Genomic DNA, 23263 nt, shown 5'->3' with positions numbered 1-23263 from the left:
TATTAGAGCAGGAATGCGCTGGTATTTTGGGATGAAATGACTATTTCACTCAAGTTGCAATTCAGGGGCCCAGGCACAGGTTTAAATTCCACAGAAGCTGGCAGAATTTGAATTCTAAAATACTTGAAGTGAAAGTCAGTCTCATGTTGGCAAGCACAAAACAATATTCATCTTTGTAAAGCCTATTTTGTTCACTAATGTCCTTGAGGGAGGGAAATCTGCCATCCTAACTTAGGGTTGAGATCCACTGAATGTCAGATTCTAAAGTGGCCTCCAATATTGTCAGGTAAGCCACTCAGCTCAAGCACTATTAGGGAAGGGTAACAAATGTCAGCCACCTCAGTTTTTGCACTTCAAAACGATCATTTTCTTTCTTTCTTTAGATTAACACAAAGGTCCGGAAAAATGTCTGAACTTTATAGCTGGTGACCAGGAGTTGCAACTTGAACTCAGGTCAAGAAGTATTGCCAAAAGTTTACTTTACGTAGCGACCTATGGATCACACCGTTCATCATTGCCACACCACCATACCAAAATATTAACACCTTGCTTACTTATGTTGTAACCAATATAAGTTTAAAACCCCCTATAGTTGGTAAATGGGGAGGAATGGTTTGTAAAAATAAAAAACTTATTTAAAAATCAGAATAGAAATTGCAGTACATGGAAAACTGGAACTGCTACTTCAATACAAAATATACATAACGTAGTTATCAAAATCCATTTGCTTAGTTTTCTCTTAAAAGGTTGAAGGTAGTATTCCATAAGTAACTTCTCCCATAAGTTATTCCAGTGTCCAAGAGAGAGACATGGAAACACAAACTGCAATTCCAGATCTGGTTATATTCAGAGTGTGGAGGAGAAATTGAACAAGAACAAACCATAGACCAGAAAACAAATGCCTTCCAACTGTCACAGTTCACAGGGTCTACTTAAAACGAATACAAGGAGCTTTCAGCTGTACAAACAGGCAGTTATCCCTGTCATTCTCAGGACACAGCTGCATAACAACTATCTTGCAATCAAGACCTGAATCTAACTTGTAACTCCACCCTATTCAACTAGATGAAAAAGTCCAAATGTTTAGAGGAAAGTGTGTTTGTGTGTTGTATTCAACATAAAACTCGAGGCCTTAATATTTCTCTGCTATTGCACTGTAGTTTACTTTCTATAAATTAGACTGACCACTAGAAATGTCACAACTACAACACAAATACATACCGTCTCATAAATCCATGAGCATTAATTGTTGTTTGTAGGATGGATGTCTTCAAACAAAGTGCTGAAAGTAGCCAACACGACAATTACCGTACAGTACTTGTAAATGCTGGCATGCCAGCATGCAATTTAGCGACGCGATTGCGTTATATACAGTAGGCTCAGGCTCCTAACAATTTCCCCCATGCCAATTTAAGTTGAACAGTTTCGAAGGTTTCTGCAAATTAGCTACAATTGCATCTCCAAAGTTAAACCATCGATTCATAAATACCGGTGACCGATTTTTTTTGCCTGTAAACCTAACTAGGACCTTCATTGACTATAAATAAATGAAGTCATAGGCGAAAATAACTACGCGGCTCAAAGTTTTCTTGTAATTCAACACTCCCAGCATCGTCCGAAAAGCCGGAATACACGGCGCAGACATTAATGCCCGTTTAAAATGATCCTTCAGTGTTTTTTGCCTCTCGATATGCCGAAGCGGAACAGGAATTGTATGAACCACAAGATTGAGACGGAGGTCGGTTTTCACGTCCAGGCCTCAGGCCACGAGTAGTGCAGCATAGTCCTCCCCCCGCCAGTCTAACATATGGAATATTTCGCAAGGAGGAGTAAAAGTAGAGGGACATACAGACAGGCGAATGGAATATAGCTCTAAAGAAAGTTGTGAGAAACCCTATTCGCCTCCGAAAAACTTCAAGTCGACGTGGGGGGGGACAAGGCAGAGGGCTTTTATTTCCAAGTTAAGGTAGAAACCTTCCCCCCCCCCCCTCCCAACCACGCCTGTCATCCAGGCACAAAACAGGCGAACAGCTCGCCCCATTCTGGCTGCAATTTGGGCAAGAAAAAAATACACCAGAGTGAATCGTGGAGGTGGGGGAGGAAGAGGAGTATAGACACTATGAGCCCCCGTCCTGTGGAAGGCGGTCAATCCAACCCCTCCCAAGCTCCCCCAGTCCCACCTCCCATGCTTCAACGGAACAAAGGCCTCAACTCGGAGGCCTGCCGCCAGCCGGGCTCACGCCGACTCCGCAGCCTCGGCGATTTGTGCGTTTTAAATGTTAAACGATATAAAAATTGTAGGCGGGTGGGGGACTGTGTCTCATTACCTTCTAGCGTCTCCCCGGCCTCGTCTGAGCTCCTCAGGAAGGAGGGTACAAACTCCGCTGCGTGCACATTGGGGACGAACGGTTTGGCGTTCACATTGAGCCGGGAGAAGGAGGAATTCATCTGGGCCTCAACATCCGTGTCGGCCGCCAGCTCCCAGGAATCCGGGGCGTAATCCGCCACGTCTTTCGAATCCATGGCCGCGCTCAGAATGTCACCGGATTCAAAAAATAACGTCGCACCCCCTTTTTTTCCCGAAAAGGCTCTTTCCTTTTTTTTCCCCCTCTCTCTTCCCCCCCCCCTCCAGCACCACCACCACCACCACCACCACAACCGTTCCTTTTGTGGTGATGTTTCTCCCCGTCCGGTAGGTGGGTGTCCGAATGGAGGCTGAAGAGGGTGGTGTGGGAAGGGAGGAGAGCACCGAGACTCCACCGCCGGTGCTGGTGGTAGAAGAAACCGACAGCCTCCCGCGAGCTCCGACTCCTCGCGTGTGTCTCTCCCGACAGCACTGACGCGTTCCACTGCCAGGTCCACGGAGGCCTCTGCGCAGGCGCCCGCACTCACCCACCACCCCACTTCCCAATTACCCGCTGGGAGTTGTAGTCCTGCTTCCCGCCGCTACCATCGCTCCCAACAATAGGCCCCCGTAGACTACATATCCCACAATCCCTTCCGTCCCGGCTTCCCCGCCCCCCCATCCACCCTATCAAATGCCCGGATGGGTGACCCCTCTCCTCCCCGCCAGGCGCTCGAGCGGCTGCCCGTTAGCCGGAGTTTGAAGAATCAGCGCTTTCGTGTCGCTGGGCGGGGCGGGGAGGAGAGGAGGGAATACATCAGAAATAATGCAACCTAAGCCTTTAAATACCACCCTCGCCCCTCCGCATTTCCCATGCGTGTTCAGACCTTCAACTAAAACACCGAGTGGCCGTACCGTGGAAGACAAAGCTCGCACGACTGGAAATGCTCGGCCTGGTGATCCGCTGATTCAAGCCTGGAACTTCGCTGAGCTCGACAATTAATTAATGATGTCGCTTCTTTTAAAACACGCTCTGCAACCATTCGACAAAATTGCAGCGGTGTCTTATAACTACGAATATTCTGCGACACAGCCTTATGTAACTGAAACGTTCTCTTTAAAGGGACCTGAAAATGACACTCCAGGCGAATAAAATAAAGACAGAAAATGCTGGAGGAGCTCGTCGGGTTTGGCAGTCTCTATGAAAAGGAAAAACGGTTATCTTTCGAATCCAGTGACTCTTCTCCGGAACAAATACATGGACTGGTTTAAACATCCAGTGGAATCAGTTATATGAACGTCGATAGGAATTTTTGGTTTTACGCTTTCTAAAAATGAGTCTAAAATCTTGCAATTAGAACATATTGTTTGGGGTGGGAAACCACGTTGCAGCAATTGAAATGGTGAAGTCACTATCATCAAAGGATCTCAATGTTTGACAAAAAATAATACAAGGTCTCAGCAGGATAGACGAGCACCCAACAAAGACAGTTACCTTCACCACCTGTTCAGGAATAACTTCTTAAGAAATGTTTCCAAATCAAGAGATGGCTGAATATCACAGAGTTAGGATAAACGGAACATGGTTCTGGATTAGTGGTGCTGGAAGGGCACAGCAGTTCAGGCAGCATCCAAGGAGCTTCGAATTCGACGTTTCGGGCAAAAGCCCTTCATCAGGAATTCCTTTATTCCTGATGAAGGGCTTTTGCCCGAGACGTCGATTTCGAAACTACTTGGATGCTGCCTGAACTGCTGTGCTCTTCCAGCACCACTAATCCAGAATCTGGTTTCCAGCATCTGCAGTCATTGTTTTTACCTAAACAGAACATGGGTCCATTGTGGGAGAATTTGTAATGGGACACAGAGAAATGGTGGACAAGCTAAATGACTACTTTGTATTTGTTTCCATTCAGAATAATACCATAAATCTCCCAGAGATCCAAGCGGCTATGGAGAATAAGTTATTGAAAGAAAATTAGCATTAGTCAGAATATAGTACTGGAGAAATTAATGGGTTGAATGTTGAAAAGTCCCAAGGACCTCATGGTTTACCTCCCAATGTGTTGAAGGAGGTGGTTACGAAGATACTAGATACATTGATGATTATCTTGCAAGCTTTGATAGATTCTGGTATGATTCCTATGGATTGGAAGCCAGCAAATGTCACTCACAAGGGAAAGATTTAAAAGGGACCTGATGAGCAAAGTTTTCATACAGAGGGTGGTGCGTGTATGGATCGGATCTATGAATCTGGATGGAAATATGAATAGGAAGGGTTTTGAGAGATATGGGCCAAATGCTGGCAAATGGGACTTGATGCTGTACATCTGAGTCAATGATTTAGAAATGGAGCAAGAAAGAGAAAACACACAACTACAGAGCTGTCAGTCATACAATATTTATTGGGGAAATGTAGGAATCCAGCGACACCTGGATGATAATAATTCACTTGAACATAGTCAACAGGAATTTGTGAATGAGAGTTTGACAAAATTGTTGGAGTTTTTGAAGATGTTAGTCACAAAATGAATAAACATAGAAAAGTACAGCACAGAATAGGCCATTTGGCCCACAATGCTGTGCCGAGCAATAATCCTAATCTAACATAACATAACCTAACCCATGCACCCCTCAATTCACTGCTGTCCATATGCAGTCCAGCAGTTGCTTGAATGTCTCTGTTGATTCTGCTTCCACCACCACCGCTGGCAATGCATTCCATGCGTTCACAACTCTCTGGGTAAAGAAGCTACCTCTGATGTTTCCTCTATATCTTCCTCCTAACACCTTAAAACTATGACCCCTTGTAGCAATCAATCCTGTGCTGGGGAAAAATCTCTGGCTATCGACTCTATTGATGCCTCTCATTACTTTGTACACCTTGATCAGGTCACCTCTCTTCCTCCTTCTCTCCAGGGAGAAAAGTCCAAGCTTAGTCAACCTCTCTTTGTAAGACAAGCCCTCCAGTCCCAGGGAGCATCCTGGTAAACCTTCTTTGCAACCTCTCCACATCTTTCCACTAATAGGGCAACCAGAACCGGACATAATATTCCAAGTGTAGTCTCACCAGCATTTTGTAAAGTCGTAGCAAAACCTCGTGGCTCTTAAACTCGATCCCTCTGTTAATGAAAGCCAAAACACCGTTTGCTTTCTCAACAACCCTATCCACTTGGGTGGCAACTTTGAGGTATCTATGCACTTGAATACCAAGATCCCGCTGTTGCTCAACACTGCCAAGAATCCTGTCTTTAATCCTATATTCAGCATTCGATTTCGACCTTCCAAAATGCATCACTTCGCATTTATCCAGGTTGAATTCCATTTGCCATTTCTTAACCCAGCTCTGCATCCTGTCAATATCGCGCTGCAGCCTGCAGTAGCCCTTGATATATCAATGGCACCTCCAACCTTTGTGTCATCTCAAATTTACTAACCCACCTCTCAACCTCCTCATCCAAGTTATTTATAATCTTACCCCTTCTTGCCTGTCTCAGGAGAATCAATGGGTCGTAGAATACTTAGATTTTCAGAAGGCTTTTGTTAAGTTCCTCACAGCAGAGACCATGGAAGCTCAGTCTTTGATTATGTTTAAGGTAAAGATTGATAGATATCTGATTACCAGCAGTGTACAGGGTTAGGGGGATATGATAGATAAAACTACTGAAGTGTTCAAACAACCATGATCATATTGAATGATGGTGTGTGTTTGACAAGCTGATTGGCCTATTCCTGTTCCTATGTGTAAATCCTATTATATGTGTTAAGTGTTGGACATACTGTGTGTTCAATGTTCCCTTTAAGTTGTGATCCAAAGTTCCGTGCATGGTGATTGATTGTAGCACTGACATCTGGTTCTGAAGTCGCTCCTGTGCACAGACCTCAGAGGAGTCTCCATGCAACTGGAACTGAAAATCGAAAAGATTGCTGCATGAGTCTCAGACAGACACATCTGAAGGAAGTGTCATTAGATATACAAGCTTTAACTCTGCGTTTCAGAACTTGAGCAATGGCTGGAGTTCTGAATCTATTTAAAGTAGAGGTTGATAATTTTTTGTTTATCAATAGTGTCATGGGATAGTGTGGCTAAAAGATATTGAAATGTTCAATCAGCCGTATATATATTAAATGATGGAGCAGGTTCGACAGGCTGAATGGCCTACTCCTCTTCTTACAATCTCATGAAGATAACACTAGCATAGGTTGCATACAATTGGTCTTCTTAATGAACACCCCTCAAATAATTTTAAGATTAGACTTGCATATTGAACATTCCTCTAGTTGCTATCTGGAACAACATCATGCAAGCATCTATTGAGATGTCCATGTTCAATAATTGTACAATGTATCGATGATTTCAAACATAAGAAATCTTCAAAGTTCATTTGAAGTGTTATCATATATAATGGAAGAGGAGGAGGAAGTATTATGGCACAGTGCATGGCATCCATGCCTCTTAACCAAAGACGTTCCAGATTCCAGTCTCACTCCAGGACTGGAGGGCCAAGGAAGGTAAGTTTACAGTATGACCAAACAAGTTGAGTGTGAACTTGTAAATCATTCCAACATACAGTAATGGTAGGCGATAAAATCAGGAGAGTTTCTTGTTCAGCCATGGCACAGAAAGAAATTGCAACTTTTACTATTACTAGTTATTGCTTTGGGCCAAAATATGCATGCAACAGTGTTGCCATAGCAATTCAGACCTGGCTGGGGGTGGGGGCTACATTAATTGGCCTAATGGCCAATGTGGATTACATTGGTGCCAGGAGCACAGAGTTTGATTTCTGTTCTGGTTGGTGTTCAGGCCGTGTCTGCTTTCCTTGCCCTGGCACTGTGCTTTGGGTCAGTCTACCTTTGGGAAAAGACTGAAGAAGAAGCATGCAGAGGAAATTGTTTGGAATAAAAGTTAAAAAGATCCTAAGGGTTTTTATTGTTGAACTTAGAGTCATTCAGCACGGAAGCACACCCTTTGGTCGAGCGAGTTCAAGCCGAACATAACCCCAAACCAAATTAGTTAGTCTTTTCTGTTCCTGACCCATATCCCTCCAAACTTTTCCTATTCATGTATTTACCTAAGTATCTTTTAAATGTTATAACGATGCCTGCGTCCACCACTTCCTCAGGAAGTTTATACCACACGTGAACCACCCTCAGGTAAAACATTTGCTCCTCATGTCTTTTTTAAACCTCTCACTCCTCTCACTTAAAAATATGCTCCCTTGTTTTGAAATCCACCATTGTAGGGAATAGGCACCTACCATTAAACCTATTTATACCCCTCATGATTTTATAAACTTCTATATGGTTACCTCACAACCTTCTACACACCAATCAAAAAGATCCCAACCTATCCATTTCTTTATGTCCTTTAGGACCCAACAAGCTCAATCATTAATACTGCTGCTAAGCCACTTTTGCTGGTGGAAATTGAAATTCCCCACCCAGAATACATTTTGGGTCCTTGCCATCGTCAATGCTTTCTCCAAGTGTTGTTAAACAAGGAGGAGTGCCAATTCATCAGCCGAGAGAGGACAGTGGTTTCCTTGCCCATTTTTAACCTGAAGGCATGGGGTCCAGAATCAATGTTGAGGACTCCCAGGGCAACTCCCCCCTTAATGTATACCACTGTGCCATTGCCTCTGTGGGGTTCAAAATATGCTATTGATGTTTAATAAGTTTTGTAGTGCAGTAAGTGTTTGTGCAATGTGGAAACTGTGTGATTTTTATAAAGTATTTAAAATATAATTTATTGTAATTTTATATTTTTGGCTTTTGCGATAGTTGTGTTTTTTTCCTCTGTGTCTGAAGTTAATAATTCTCAATATTTCTGTAGCCATGGATATTTACTTTAAATCAGTTTTTGAGGCCAAGCGATAGAATTAATGGGTTTCATGTATGTTGGTAGGGTTTTATGACAAAACAAGATAAACAAGCTGCATCTTGAAAGATTTTTTAACATTAGTACCCATAGTTTAGAGAGAGCTGCCCTCTGAAGTCCTTTATTGAAGATGCTTATACCAGTGCTGCAGAGAAGGGAGGGATAAAATAAAATTAGATTACCTTAGATTAAAGAGTTAGTGTTAGTCTCAGACCAAAAATGTTGGGATAAAAGCTTGAGGAGGTGACAGATCTTTCGAGGTGTTATAGTCAGGGACTCTGGTATGAGTACTATCTGTGTATGTTTTTGGGTACTATATAAGATGTCCATTGGGCACTGTATTAGAAATGGACTTTGAGTGTTGCATAAAAGCCAGTGTTTTTCTTTCCAATTTAAAATTCATGTGATTACACTTTTAGTGTGCGCTTAAAAATCTTTGCTGGTATCATATCAACAGATAGAGTTAGACACCTACAAGATTGTATGAAAGTTACTTATTGATCATGTGTACAGTTTGTTATAATCTCAACTGATGATATGACTGGACATGTCAGATCCTAGAACGAAATTTGGCTTGATAGGTCATGTGTTTAATTTTCTTCAGTTAGTTTACATGATGGTAAGTCACTGAACATATTCCCATGAGACTGCTAATATTCTTTAAACAACAGAACACAAGTTTATCACTTAAAAGAGAAAATGGAAACACATGATATTGATATATAGGACTGTTTAGAAAGATCTTAACACAAATAGCAAAGCAAATTTAAAAACTGCTTCTGAGCATTAGCCATCACAGAGACTCAAGTTGTAGAAAATATGATCCTATCTCTGCTCTTTAAGTCTCTGCTTACTTCTGTTCCATAAACTGCAGAGACAATTTTACAATTCCTCCCCATATTTGTGGGTCTTTTTATTCACTCATCGGATGTGAATATTGCTGGTCAGCCAGCATTTATTGCTCGTCCCTCATTGGCCTTGAGAAGGTGGTGGTGACTTGCCTTCTTGAACCGCAGCAGTACATGTGCTGTCAGTAGACCCATAATGCCAGTGAGGAGGCAATTTCAAGATTTTGACCCAGCAACAGTGAAGGACTGGTGATATATTTCCAAGTCAGGATGGAGAGTGGCTTGGAGGGGAACTTGCAGGTTGCGGTATTTTCATGTAGGTGCTGCCCTTATCTTTCCAAATGGGAGAAGTTGTGGGTTTGGAAAGTGCAGTCTAAAGATCTTTGACGAACTTCTGCAGTGCATCTTGTAGATAGTAGACACTACTGCTACTGAGTGTTGATGATGGAAGGAGTGGATACTTGTAATGTGATGTCAATCAAACAGGTTGCTTTGTCTTGGATGGTGTCATGCTTCTTGAGAGTATGCATCCATCAAGACAATTGGGAAGTATTCCATCACACTCCTCACTTGTGCTTTGTAGATGGTGGACAGGCTTTGGGAAGTCAGGAGGTGTTACTCACAGCAGTATTCCTAGCATCTGATCTGCTCTTGTAGCCACTGCATTTATATGGTGAGTTCAGTTGAGTTTCAGGTCAATGGTAACCCCCAGGATGTTAATAGTGCGGTATTCAGTGATAGTGAAACTATTGAATGTCAAGGGGTGGTGGTTAGATTGTTTCTTATTTGTGATGGTCATTGCCTGGCATTTGTGTGGTATGAATACTACTTGCCACTTGTGAGCCCAAGCATGGATATTTTCCAGATCTTGTTGCATTTGAACATGGACTTCTTCAAACCTGAGGAGTTGGGAAAGCTGCTAGACATTGTGTACTCATCAGTGAACTTCCCCACATCTGACTTTATGATAGAGGGAGAGTCATTGATGAAGCAGCTGAAAATGATTGGACAAGGACACTTCTTTAAGCAATTACTGCAGAATGTCCTGGAGCTGAGAAAACTGACCTCCAACAATGACAACCATCTTCCTGTGTGCCATGCATGACTCCAACCAATAGAGAGTTTGCATCCTGATACCCATTGATTTCAGTTTTGCTAGCTCTCCTTGATGCCACAAATGTGGCTTTGATAGCAAGGAGCTGTCACTGTCACTCATCCCTGAAATTCAGCTCTTTTGCCCATGTTTGAACCAAGACTGTAAAGAGGTCAGGAGCTGAGTGGTCCTGGCAGAACCTAAACTGGGTGACACTGTGCAGGTTATTGCTAAACAGGTGCTGCTTATACACTGATGATGACACCTTCCATCCCTTTACTGATGATTGATAGTATACTGATGTGGCAGTAATTGAATTTGTCCTGCTTTTTATATACAGGACATAACTAGGCTATCTTTTCACACTGTTAGATAGATTTCGGTGTTGAAGTTGTACAGGCACAGCTTGGCTAGGGGAGCAGCAAGTTCTGGATCACAAGTCTTCAGTACTATTGCGGAATGTTGTCGGGGCCCCTGGCCTTTACAGTATCCAGTATTTCCAACCATTTCTTGATACCACATGGAGTGAATTGAATTGGCTGAAGACTGGCAACTGTGATGCTATGGACTGCTGAAAGAGACTGAGATGGAGCATCCACTTGGCACTTTTGGATTATTGCGATTTCTTCACCCTCATCTTTTGCATTGATGTGTGAGCTTCTTCCATCATTGAGGATGGGGATATTTGTGGAAACTCCTCCTGTAGTGAATTGTTTAATTGTCCACCATCTGACTGGATGTGACAGGACTGCAGGGCTTAAATCTAATCCATTGGTTAAGGGATCACTTATCTCTGTCTATCACTTACTGCTTATGCTGTTTGGCATCCATTAGTCCTGTTTGGTGGCTTCACCAGGTTGATATCTCATTTTTAGGTATGCCTGTTGTTGCTCCTGGCATGCCCTCCTGCACTCTGATATGAACCAGAATTGATCCCTGGGATGGCAGTGGTTGAATGTGGGATATGCTGGGCCATGAGGTTGCAGATTGTGCTGGAGTACAATTCTGCTGCTGTTGATGGCCCACAGCACGTCAGGGATACTTTTAATTGCTAGATCTGTTTGAAGTCTGTCCTATTCAGCATAGTGATAGTGCCACACAACGCAATGAAGTGTATTCTCAGTGTGAAGGTCAGACTTCATCTCCACAAGGACTTAGCAGTGGTTACTTTTAATGTTATTGTCATGTGCACGTGCATCTGCATTCGGCAGACTAGTAAGGATGAGGTCAAGTATCTTTTTCTCTCTTGTTTGGTTCCTCACCACCTGCTACAGACCCAGAATAGCTTTTGTGACCTTTTAGACTTGACCAGGGTATTAATCATTTTCAATTGAGGACATAAATTTTCTTGGTTCTCACAAATTGAAGACTTCTGCACAAGCTCTCACAGCTTGAATTCAACTAAAAGTACTTGTGCTGAGCTGAGTGGTTCCCCTGCATTCAACTCAACTCAACTGAAAAAACTTGGTTCCCCTGCCTGCAGAAACTATTCAATCTTCTGAATTGAAGTCTGGATTTTTATGAACTGAACTGAAGAAACAGAGTGATGCTTCTGCACTGAAATCAAAATTGTTGTTCTGTTTGCTGTGTTAAGCTCACTAGTATAAACATTCTATCTGTTCACATCATCGGACATCTCCCAGACACTTAACTGCTGTGTTACGATCCAGTTGATGTTCATACAGGACAATGCAGATCCCAGATCGAGCCTGGCTTGATATATCATGGTTTGATTTGTTTTTGTGTTAATCAAGTGGTCTCTCAATGAAATGTAAGGAAGCAATATTATACATTTTATTAGATTACCATTAGATTCCCTACAGTGTGGAAACAGGCCCAACATGTCCACACCGACCCTCCAAAGAGCAACCCACCCAGACCCATTCCCCTACATTTACCCCTTCACCTAACACTACGGGCAATTTAGCATGGCTAATTTACCTAATCTGCACATCTTTGGACTGTGGGAGGAAACCAGAGCACCCGGAGGAAACCCACGCAGACATGGGGAGAATGTGCAAACTCCACACATTTTGCTTTGACAGTAAAACCAGTTTATTAACAAAAGAAATAAAGATAAAATTGAATAAACTAAATCATCTACTTATAACACATATTCAAAGATTTTAACTCAGTTAAAATATAAAACCAAACGTACTTTTGTACATTGTAAATAAGCAAAACAGCTTTCGAATAGTACCTAAACATTCTTGATACCCACATTGGAGGCCCTGTGTGAAAAATCTTGGGAAGGTTTCAGTCACTTGTGACTTCAGCTTTTAGATTGGAACTGCCAATAACATCTTCCAAGAGCTATCATATACCTCAGTTTTAAGTACCCGCTTCAAAGTTTGATCTCAACACTTTTGTTCTGCTGACTAACTTTAAATATTTACTCTCAGGTAGCCTCCTCCACTATTTCTGGGGGACAGGTCTACGTAGCCATCCTATTCCAAGGACTTCATAGAATTTCTCAACTCTCAAGAAAAACTAAAACCAAAGTACCTCTAAGCATTGGATATTTCCCTTGAGCTTTAAGAGAAAAACAAGTTCCACAAGTCTCTCACAAACCTTGCTAGGTCACAAAACAATGTAAGAGAAACAAAATAAACTTCATTAGTAATGCATAAAAAACCCTTCATTCTGAAATGAGGTCTTTAAAAAAGTCTTAAAAATCAACATGGGAACAGAAATGCTTTCAAGTCGATTATTAATTTCAGACACAGAGAAATCCATCAGCTACTCTCTTAAAGCCAGAAACCTAAACTTACAATAAATGATATTAAATATGTCAATCACACAGTTTACATTACAGCACTCATGTGTCTTCTTGGAACTGAATGTTCAACTGATTTTCTGATTTGTTAAAAGAAATAAAATCGTCATAGAAGTGACCAAAATCCATCTGCCTTTTTAAAAAAAAAGTCAACATTCCAAAACCAATTGTTATACATATTACGCATATTTCACCACAAAGTCCAACGAAATAAAGTTTAGAACAGATTTTCATCCCCCTAATTTTTTTCTGCAATGATAAATATATTATTTGGATTAAACAATGTATTTTTGTAAAGACAAATTAAGATAAATTAGTTTTGCAGTGTCTCAGAGATCAGCCACATTTTGTCTTCTTTCCCTAGAAGTAATTCAGGGGCATTAATTACAAAGCAGAACTACATATATCTAAGAGTTGCTCTTTTCACTTCAGTCCTGCACTCTGCAAAATACAATCCAGAACTAACTGGAAAACTGGTTGTGCAGCAGAATGGTGCCTATTATGTTTTATTCTAGAGAGAAAATTACTCCAGATCTTTGCAGCCAGCATTCTTAGGCATCTCGTATATCTGATCATCAGAGAAATGTTATTTTTTTCTCTAACAAACAGTATTTCTTACTTATGAATTTTGTTTTGATAAAATTTTTGAACTCACAATTTGGTGAGACTGTGATATAATAGTATATATGCATTACTTTATGTATAAAAGAGTAATAAACATTGATTTTTTTCTGCAAGTTACTCATGAATTGTCTGTAGCAAAATGCCAAAAGAAACCATTTCTGGAATAATTAGAAAGTTGGAATTGAAATGTGTTTATGCTTTGATACCTGATGGATCACCTGTCAAATTGGGTACAAAAGGCCTCTCATTTGTCTTTGGGTCATCCAAAAATTGGTCATTAGTCTAAGCTAACAGCTAAAATTCAAAACAAAAACGTGATTTGACAACAAAAATACACACAAAGCGACTAAGTATTGGTGTAAAAGTGTGAAACTGCAGTAGTCATTTATTTTGTAGTATCCAATCAGCTTCAGAGGTTCCATTTTTTAAGTGAACAGAATAGCTTTTCAGTAATAGTTGAAACTTAGGATAAGTACATAATAGCATGACAAACGTTGACATCCCGAAGAGCTGATTTCATACAGTTATACACAGTTAATATCAATGGTAAAAAGCAAAACAGTATAAAGTCAGGGAAGATATTGCACAACTTGAAACATGCCTGTTGTGCAACCCCAATTTTAGTTCTTCTAGCTTTGGCAGCTGTGCCTTCAGCTGCTTAGGCTCTAAGCTCTGGATTTCCTTCATGACACTTCTCTGCCTAATGGACTGGATTAAAACACAATTTGAAAGGTGAATAGATAATATATTAATCCATTATGTGACCTAGTTGCTTCAAAAGAACAATATATATGTAGAGCATGCTTTACATATCTAGGTCTTCTTGCAGTACAGGGTATGTGGAATTATTTACAGCAGTGCTTCCAATAATCAAATAACTTGAAGTATGTTAACATTCCATTTACAAAGGGAGACTTCAGCAGTACAGCCTATTTTAAAGATGCAATTTTAAAATTAGGTGGCAGTGTTAAGCCTATTTTCTGTTAGTTACTGAAGATGGAACTGATGTGGATAAGTTGGTTTTCTACCATAATATTTAGCTCAAGTTGAATTCATTGTACTTGACATTGATCAACCAGCTGACACATTTATGTTTTATTTAATATACCATCTTTGAAACAAGTTAGCTAAATTCTACATAATGCTCCAGTGATTTCAATTCTCTGTTTATTGTACAATTTCTTGGATTCTCTATCATCACAACATCTAAAACTGATATAGAGTGTAGATGTGAAGTGACCAAATGATAAAATTCAAGCAAAACAACTTGATCTAACACCATACTTCAAATCACGGCCATAGTTCTTGCAAACTCTATTTTATTATGTGTTTTATTTCTTAGTTTGGCTGCTTTTCTTTCCATAATTGGTAGGATTTATGAATTAACTTTAAATAAATACATAGAAAATTTTAAAAGATAATGGTTGGAATCTTTCCTCAAAACCTCAATGACTTGGGCTATGGTGAGAAATTTGAGAGAATCACGTGAGAAGTTGAGTGAGGCATTTCTGAATATCAAAACCAACAATTTGCATTTTCCAACTAAGTTCCAGACATCAAGACAAGATTTTTACTAGTGAGCAGTGAGAAGCCTATTAAATCATAGAATCGTTACAGTGTGGAGGAGGCCATTTGGCCCATTGAATCCACACTGACTCTCTAAAAAGCATCCCACCCAAAGCCACCATCCTACTCCACCTCTGTTGAAATAATTCCATGAAGGTCAGTACTCTGTCACAAAATCACTTTTATTTACACATTGTGCATGACATTGACCCAGCTAGCCTAGAGCTGGCTCCTAAAGTGAGCAGAACCCCTGAGACTTCTGTTTATATCTGTCAGCCAGGACTCCCTGATTAGACCAGGTTAACAGTCCCAATCAAGGAACTCATATTCAATGAGTCCACCTGTCTTCCTTGTTCCAGTCACTATACACCTTGTAATCCTGCGTTCCCATGGCTTATTGATGTAGCCCGCACATCCCTGGATACTATGGACAATTTAGTATGGCCAATCCACCCAGCCTACAGATCTTTGGACTGTGAAAGGAAACCAGAACACCCGGAGGAAACCCACGCCAGTGAGGGGAGAATGTGCAAACTCCACACAGCCAATCACCTGAGGGTGGAATCGAACCCAGATCCCTGGGGCTGTGAGAAAGTAGTGCTAATCACTGAGCCACCATGCCACTGATGGGAATAATAATTCATTATCACCTTCATTATTACATCATCTCACCTCATTATTATGCACCCTCCTATTCTACTACCCGTCAGATATAAACTAGACCTGAAAGACAAAATGAAATATGAAATCAGCCTGCGGACCACCATTGAGGATGTCCAGCACCAATGGCTCAGGTCATGGGCAACGGATGCATGTTTTCCACATACATAAACAGTGACATCCAACACATCATCTGCACCCTCAGACACATCGCCAATCCATTGTCATTACACTTATGCACTTAAATGCTGCACTTTGGGGCACATTGGCACCTTTTAATGCAATATTGCTGGAAGAAGGCTTTCCACACAGGAATAGGCATCCAGTTCATCAAATGGACCAGTCTGCTTCTTGAGGCTCTTCACTTGCCATCTTAGTATCCACTCAGCTTGAGTCCACCTGGGTGCTGACAGCATTCTTGCCTTGCCGTCTGCACTCTGCCACTTCAGCCAAACCAACAGGCTCACAACACTTCAGTCTTGCCATACATTTGAGGGCAGATATAAAACCTTGCAGCTTATCAGCATTCAGCAGTTAAGAGGTTTGACATGTTGCTGTAAGGCACCATGCTATTGCAATCTCACTCCCTGCATCATGTTCCAGCAGCTTACATGACAAACACACTGTACATGCTTCAAGTAAATGGCCATATCTCAAAGTAGAAGTGTAGCAATCCTTAGTGAAGTCAAGGGCGACACACTTCAGTCAGGTGATCTCAGCACAGTAAACCAAAGAGAGCCTCCAGCATAAGTCCAGGGGCTTAGACATGGCAGTCAGGATCAGGATCCTCTCCTTGTAACGGGTAAGGAGCTAAATGTCGTGCACATTGCCACCTTTTATGGCTGTTTCTGCATCATTATAAGGTGTTTCCTTCTGCAATGAAACAAAGAGAGCCAGTGAGTAAGATGAAAGTGGATGTTATTTATGATGTATGTGGAGGAAATCTGGTGAGGTGTTCCAAGTCAGTGAGTAGGAGGTGCAGAGGGGCAGGAAGGGACATTGAATGGAGGGGAATGAGTGAGGTTTGTTGCTACATGTGAGGGTCAAAGTGCTAGAGAATCCTGTTGGGAAGTGGGTGTGGTAGATAGAGTGAGTTGAGGTAGAAGAGAAAAGATGATGGCACTTAACCTGGCAGAGTGAAAAACATAATCAACCTTCTTGCAGCATTATTGCACATTTCTCCAGACCATGGAGATTGCACTGACCCAGGTGGCAGTGTAAGACCAGGCTGACAGGGTCTCAGATAGTGAACTCCTCTGCTGTCTCTGATGCCCTCTGCATCACCCCATCTACCAGCACCTCCAGGTCCCTATTTGCAAATTAAGGCCCCAATTTTCTCTTGTCTGCCATATCTGGAACAAATAAAACTAACTGTGGAGGGCAGATCCATTCCTACAGTATTTGACCAGGTGCATGATTGCCTTTTAAATATGGCACCAGTGCAATAAGCCCAAGATGTCCCAGTAGTGATGAGTACTTCTGCTTACAGTGAGTGGGAGAATATGATCAGCAAGATGTTATAGAGGCTTGAAGAAAGCCAGTTTATTTTCCCTTATAATTTGGAGTCTTCCTCTTGCAAACCATTGAATGTACCAGGAGAAGGAAGATCAAGGAGCAGTGGGTACTGACAAGTCAAAGGGATCATCTCAATGAATAGAGTGGACAAAGACCAATGAACTGCCTTCCCACTCTTTCGTGTGTGTGTGTGTGTAAAATTAGTATAATGATATATCTAAAGTTCATGAGTGTTATCTGTAGATAAAACCCATTTGTTTGTTATATATAGTAATTAATTTTGAGTACAGAAGCCTGGCCACACTTTCTACCTTGGCCTAAAAGACAAGTAAACTTGGGAATTTTGTGAACTTTTACAAAATCTTTAAATTTTGTGATAACTCCAGGAATAGTGGGGCTTGATTTCTAGTATACTACCCCAGTGAGGCTTAACACCACCAGAATTTATGAAGCCTTATCCTGGAGCTTCCTGCCGGATTAAAAACTGAGCTGTTTGTTTTAAAAATGTGCAACTGATTCAACTCTATGTTGTTCAAAATTTACCACTGGATCTCAGTTAAAACACTAATTTTCAAATGTCAGTAAAAAAGAGTATGTGTATTGAGCTGATGTGGAACATGTAGCCAGATACGCTCAGTTTTGCCTCATCAGCTTTCAGCATTGGGAGTCACTCTAACTAGGTCAATTTTCAAAGGTCTTTGGCAGAACAGTATTTGGGAAATCCACATTGTATTTGAATGTGACAGCATTCTAATCTAATGTCAGGAATGCTGGCAAAATGTAAGGTAATTATTTCCCAATAATGCCTCATTGGCATTTAATTTTGTAATGTGAAGGAATAGTAAATTAAAAAAACAGATTTTCAGCTGTGAAAAACTGCATGAGATGATTTGCAGTGATACTGGTACAATTGTGGGAATAAGGTTTTGCTGTTGTGTCTATTTCATTTGTTTGCTCAGTGGCAGTAGACTGCAGGAGAAAATTATAAAAAGAATAGTTGCCTCATGACATTTTTGAAGCACGGTGATTGTTTCAAGTAATATGTCTAATGGCTGCCACAAGTTAAAATGAAATCAGATTCTTGCAGAGTTAGAGGTCATAGTGTATACACTGGCTTTCTGGCCTCCCTTTTTTCATAAAAACAAATAAACAAAAAGAAATGAGCATGCATACCATTTGCAGCTACAAGTTTGCCTAACGTACCAAATCAACAAAAAAAGGATAATTCATTGACATACCTGTGATGATTCTAGTCTGTCCAATTTCCACCAGTTTCTGCATGTGCATTTCATTCATTATCTCTGAAGCGTTCAGGTCTTTGAACGACATGAATGCAAGTTGTTGCTATCAGTTTGTCTACTATCTCATTTACGATGTGATGTTGCTTCCTTGAAGAGTGTCATTTCTGTGGTGAGTGCTGAATCTAAATAAGGCATTTCCCCTTCATGTTCAACAACTGTTCTGGGTTCATGAAATCCAGAACATGTCAAGCTGTTTCTTGTTGCATTTTCCAGATTCAACAATCTGTCTGAGCATCATTAACTTTCCTCTTGAGCAGTGCTGCTCTTGACAGCAAGTTAGCAGTGTGCATGTGTTTCCCTTGCTTGCATGTCATGTTCAGATGATATATTTGCAAACACAGCAACATTCTTTACAGATGTCTGGGAGCAGATCAAAGTATTTTGATAAAGATGGTTTGAAGTGGCTTGTAGTGGGAGTCCACTGTAATTCTGTACCTCCCAGCCAGGTATTGATTAAAATGCTTACAAGCAACAGCCATGAATTCTTTATCAATCTGAGCACAGCATCTTTCAGTTTGTGTTAATGTCCTGGGTGAAAATATAACTGGTTATCAGTGAGCTTGCATAAATGTTCGAACACTGATGACAAATTAGGTGAGAACTTTGGTTGCTTTCAAACCATCTTGCAATCATTTGACATCTCATGACCACTGCATCCCTGTTGACTTCAGGCATCTTCAACTACATCATCATCTTCATCATTTTTTTCTTATCACGCATTTGCTTCTACTGTTCAGTGATGACCGCCTATTCTGTTTTCACTTGCATATCAGCAGTCACCAGCTCTTCTAGAAATGATTCCTTGGCACTATTATCTTGCTTTCCAGTTTCAGAACCTTTTCTGCATCTGTGAGGCCTCAATTTCCTCTCTCTTGTCTTTCAGCTTGGACTTGAGGACAGCTGGAGCTCTCCTCAGCAGATACTGACCTGATCTCCTACTCTCATCTACTTTAACATGATATTCACCAGAAAGACTTTTAAGGCCTGTAAAAGCATCTTTATAATCCTCTGGGATCTGATCAGAAGGAATGACTTAATGGCTCAAATATCCTCTGGCATGTTTAAGGTTATCAGTCCAAACTTTAGACTTACTTAAGGTTAGATGAGTAGATTTTGCTTAATGTCTGCAATCCAGAGCTCCAGATCTTCATACTTCCCGTTGAGAGAATTGGGCTTTCAACTTCACTTGTCCTCCTAAGATGAGTTTCATTCCATCATCTGGCCACAACCTCACTTTCAAGCTACAGTTTTGGATCACCATCTTGAGCAACTTCACACAATTCTTCAAAAACTGACAACGTTGCATGAATCACCGGTATCTAACTGGCACTTCACATTTGCTTGATGCTCTCTTTCTGCATTAATCATTCTAATAGCCACAAACCATTTATCACCTTTAGGTCTAACAATGTCAACCTTGTACTGTATGTGGTTCAGTGATTCATTGCCTGACTTCTGTCAAGCAGCCATCTTTATAGATTTGCTTTGCTTCTTTCCAGCTGAACTCTTGTGTGCAAAGTGATTCAACGTCTGCAGTTAGAGCACTACTCTTCCTATGGTGGACATGCTTCTTTTTCTTAAGGGTGTAGCCCTATGTAATTTTTGTGTCCAGCTATCTGGCTTTGACTTTCTCCTGGTGCTTTTTAGACATTTCTTCCTTTTCTAATATATTATTAGATTCCCTATAGTGTGGAAACAGACCCTTCGGCCCAACAAGCCCACACCGACCCTCCGAAGAGTAACCCACCCAGACCCATTTCCGCCTGACTAACACACCTAACCTATGGGCAATTTATCATGGCCAATCCACCCTAACTTGCACATCTTTAGACTGTGGGAGGAAACCGGAGCACCCAGACGAAACCCATGCAGACAGGAGAATGTGCAAGCTCCACACAGACAGTTGCCCGAGGCTGGAATCGAACCTGGGACCCTAGTGCTGTGAGGCAGCAGTGCTAACCACTGAGCCACTGTGCCGCTTGTCCTTGTTCAGTCTGTAATATTTGCATATCCCACCTGTTCTGTCATTAATATTGGAAACCATTGGAAACCTCTTCATACCAAACTTCCATTTGGATATAAATTCAGTTAGATCCAGGCCTTTGAATTGAGGTCACATCTTAGTTTTGTTTTATGATTGTTACAAATAGTCCAAATATTGAGGTACTGGACTTGGAAGAAACAGCCAGAGAGAGAGAGAGAGAGATGCACCTTTTCTCTTGCTTACTCCTACTATTCCTTTTTCTAACAATTTGCTTTTACATGTTCCTTTCTAAATACTTTTGACAATTTAATGGCCAATGACCATCTAAGGAATTCCACATCACCACTAGCCCATGCCAAGAATCCACGGCTAGGCGAGGGCTGTGCTTCCTAATGAGGTATCCTGGACACATTGGAGGTATTGTCTTCACCTGGGTCTTCCTGCCCTTATATTTCCTCATTTGCCCCCACCCCGCCCCATCAAAACAATTCTTTCACCAGGGCCTGCCAGACAGCTCCCATTGGCTCCCAGAATTGCTTCCACCAAAGCCTTCTCTTCAAGACCACATGCAGTCCCAACAGTAGCCATTATTCCAAGGGGCTCTGTTGATGCAAGAGACCCTCCAGTTACTTGGTTGGCCACTAGCTCTCTGATAGGGTGGAAGTCTGGCCTCGAGCCAAGTAAAGGCCCAACAGTTTTAACTGTGTTCATTCAGGGCCAGCAGGAACACACCAAACTTTTATTATGTTATGCGGTGGGCAGTGACTCTTTCCTTTATAAGGTTCAGCCCGAAGTGAAACTCCTAGATCTTTATGCAAAGGGCTAGCATAGTACTAATTTGGCAACTAGCTTTTCACATTTTTTCCTTAACAAAACGTTTGGTAAGGATACACTTGACATTGAATAGTTTGAGAGTGGGGTGCTGGAAAAGCAGAGCAGGACAGGCAACATCCGAGGAGCAGGAGAATCGACGTTTTGGGCAAGATCCCTTCATCAGGAATGAGGCTTGTGAGCTGAGAGATTGAAGAGATAAATGGGAGGGGGGGAGTTGGGGATGGGAGGAAGTTAGCTGAGAGTGCGATAGGTAGACAGAGATGGGGGTAATGGTGATAGGTCAGAGAGGAGGGTGGAGCGGATAGGTGGGAAGGAAGATGGACAGGTAGGTCAGGTCATGAGGGCAGTGCCGAGTTGGAAGGTTAGAACTGGGATAAGGTGGGGGGAGGGGAAATGTGGAAGTGAATTCCATATGGTTGGAGGATCCCAAGGTGGAAGATGAGGTGTTCTTCCTCCAGGCGTCAGTGGTTAGGGTGTGGTGACGGAGGAGGCCCAGGACCTGCATGTACTTGGCGGAGTGGGAGGGGGAGCTGTAGTATTCGGCCACGGGGTGGTGGGGTTGGTTGGTGCTGGTGTCCCAGAGATGTTCTCTGAAGGACTCTGCAAGTAGGTGTCCTATCTCCCCAGCATAGAGGAGACCACATCAGGAGCAATGGATACAGTAAATGACGTGTGGAAGTGCAGATAAAACTCTGATGGATGTGTAAGGTTCCTTTGGGGCCTTGGATGGAAGTGAGGGGGGAGATGTGGGCGTAGGTTTTGTAATTCCTTCGGTGGAAGGGGAAGGTACTGGGAGGGGAGAGTGGGTTGATGGGGTCGTTGACCTGACAAAAGAGTTGCATAGGGAATGGTCTTTACGGAAAGCGGATGGGGAGGGGAGGGAAATATATATCTGGTGGTGGAGTCCATTTGTAGTGGCTGAAATGGCGGAGAATATATGATGTATATGGAGGTTGGTAGGGTGGAAGGTGAGGACTGGGGTGAGGGTTCTGTCCTTGTTGCAGTTGAAGGGGTGTAGTTCGAGGGCGGGGGTGTGGGAAGTGGATGAGATGTGCTGGAGGGCATCGACGACCACTTGGGAGGAGATATTGTGGTCTTTGAAGAAGGCGGCCATCTGGTGTGTTCTGTGGTGGAATTGGTCCTCCTGGGAACAAATAAGGCAGAGCTGGAGGATTTGGGCGTAAGGGATAGTGTTTTTACAGGAGACAGGTTGGCAGGAGATGTGGTGTAAACAGCTGTGGGAATCAGTGGGTTTGGAGAAGATGACCGCATTGTGTCGGTCACCATTGATGGAGATGGAGAGGTCCAGGAAGGGAAGGCAGGTGTCTGAAATAGTCCAGGTGAACTTAAGGTTGGGGTGGAATGTGTAGGTGATGTTGATGAACTATTCAACCTTCTCATAGGAGCACGAGGTGGCGCTGATACAGTCATCAGTATAGTGGAGGAAAATGTGGGGAATGGTGCCGGTGTAACTGCGGAAGATGGACTGTTCTACACAACCGACAAAGAGACAGGAATTGCTGGGGCTCATGTGGGTGCCCATGGCTACTCCTTTCGTTTGAGGGAAGTGGGAGGATTCAAAGGAGGAATCATTGAACAGTTTTATAACAGTTCTTGCAGATGAAGAAGAAATGTCACGTTCCTTTTCATGCAGACTAAGAGAAATAGCTGCACTTACCAAAGGCACAAGAGAAACATTGTACTTCAGCCTGAGTCATATCAGAAAGATATGTTTTTTTTGTGTTCATTTTCACATACCATTTAACATCTCCAGACTCCAATATATGGTAATCACAGACAGCTGCAAAATAGCAAATGCTGGAGAAATCTCAACAGGTCT

The 23263-nt window shown here is 42.0% G+C and overlaps 1 protein-coding gene across 1 annotated transcript in view; it reads right to left on the bottom strand.

Moving 5' to 3' along the window:
• gspt1 (G1 to S phase transition 1) overlaps positions 1–2867 on the bottom strand; it is a 50506-nt gene extending 47639 nt beyond the window's left edge. Inside the window, exon 1 of the mRNA XM_072560132.1 lies at positions 2328–2867. Coding sequence (XP_072416233.1) covers positions 2328–2523 — 196 coding nt within the window. The 5' untranslated portion in view covers positions 2524–2867. The remainder of the gene's footprint in view (positions 1–2327) is intronic.
• Between the last annotated feature and the right edge of the window lie 20396 nt (positions 2868–23263).

This window comes from Chiloscyllium punctatum, chromosome 40 (assembly GCF_047496795.1).
Source record: "Chiloscyllium punctatum isolate Juve2018m chromosome 40, sChiPun1.3, whole genome shotgun sequence".
NCBI lineage: Eukaryota > Metazoa > Chordata > Chondrichthyes > Orectolobiformes > Hemiscylliidae > Chiloscyllium > Chiloscyllium punctatum.
The sequence above is the reverse complement of the archived record's forward strand: the minus strand, read 5'-3'. Positions and strand labels throughout refer to the sequence as shown.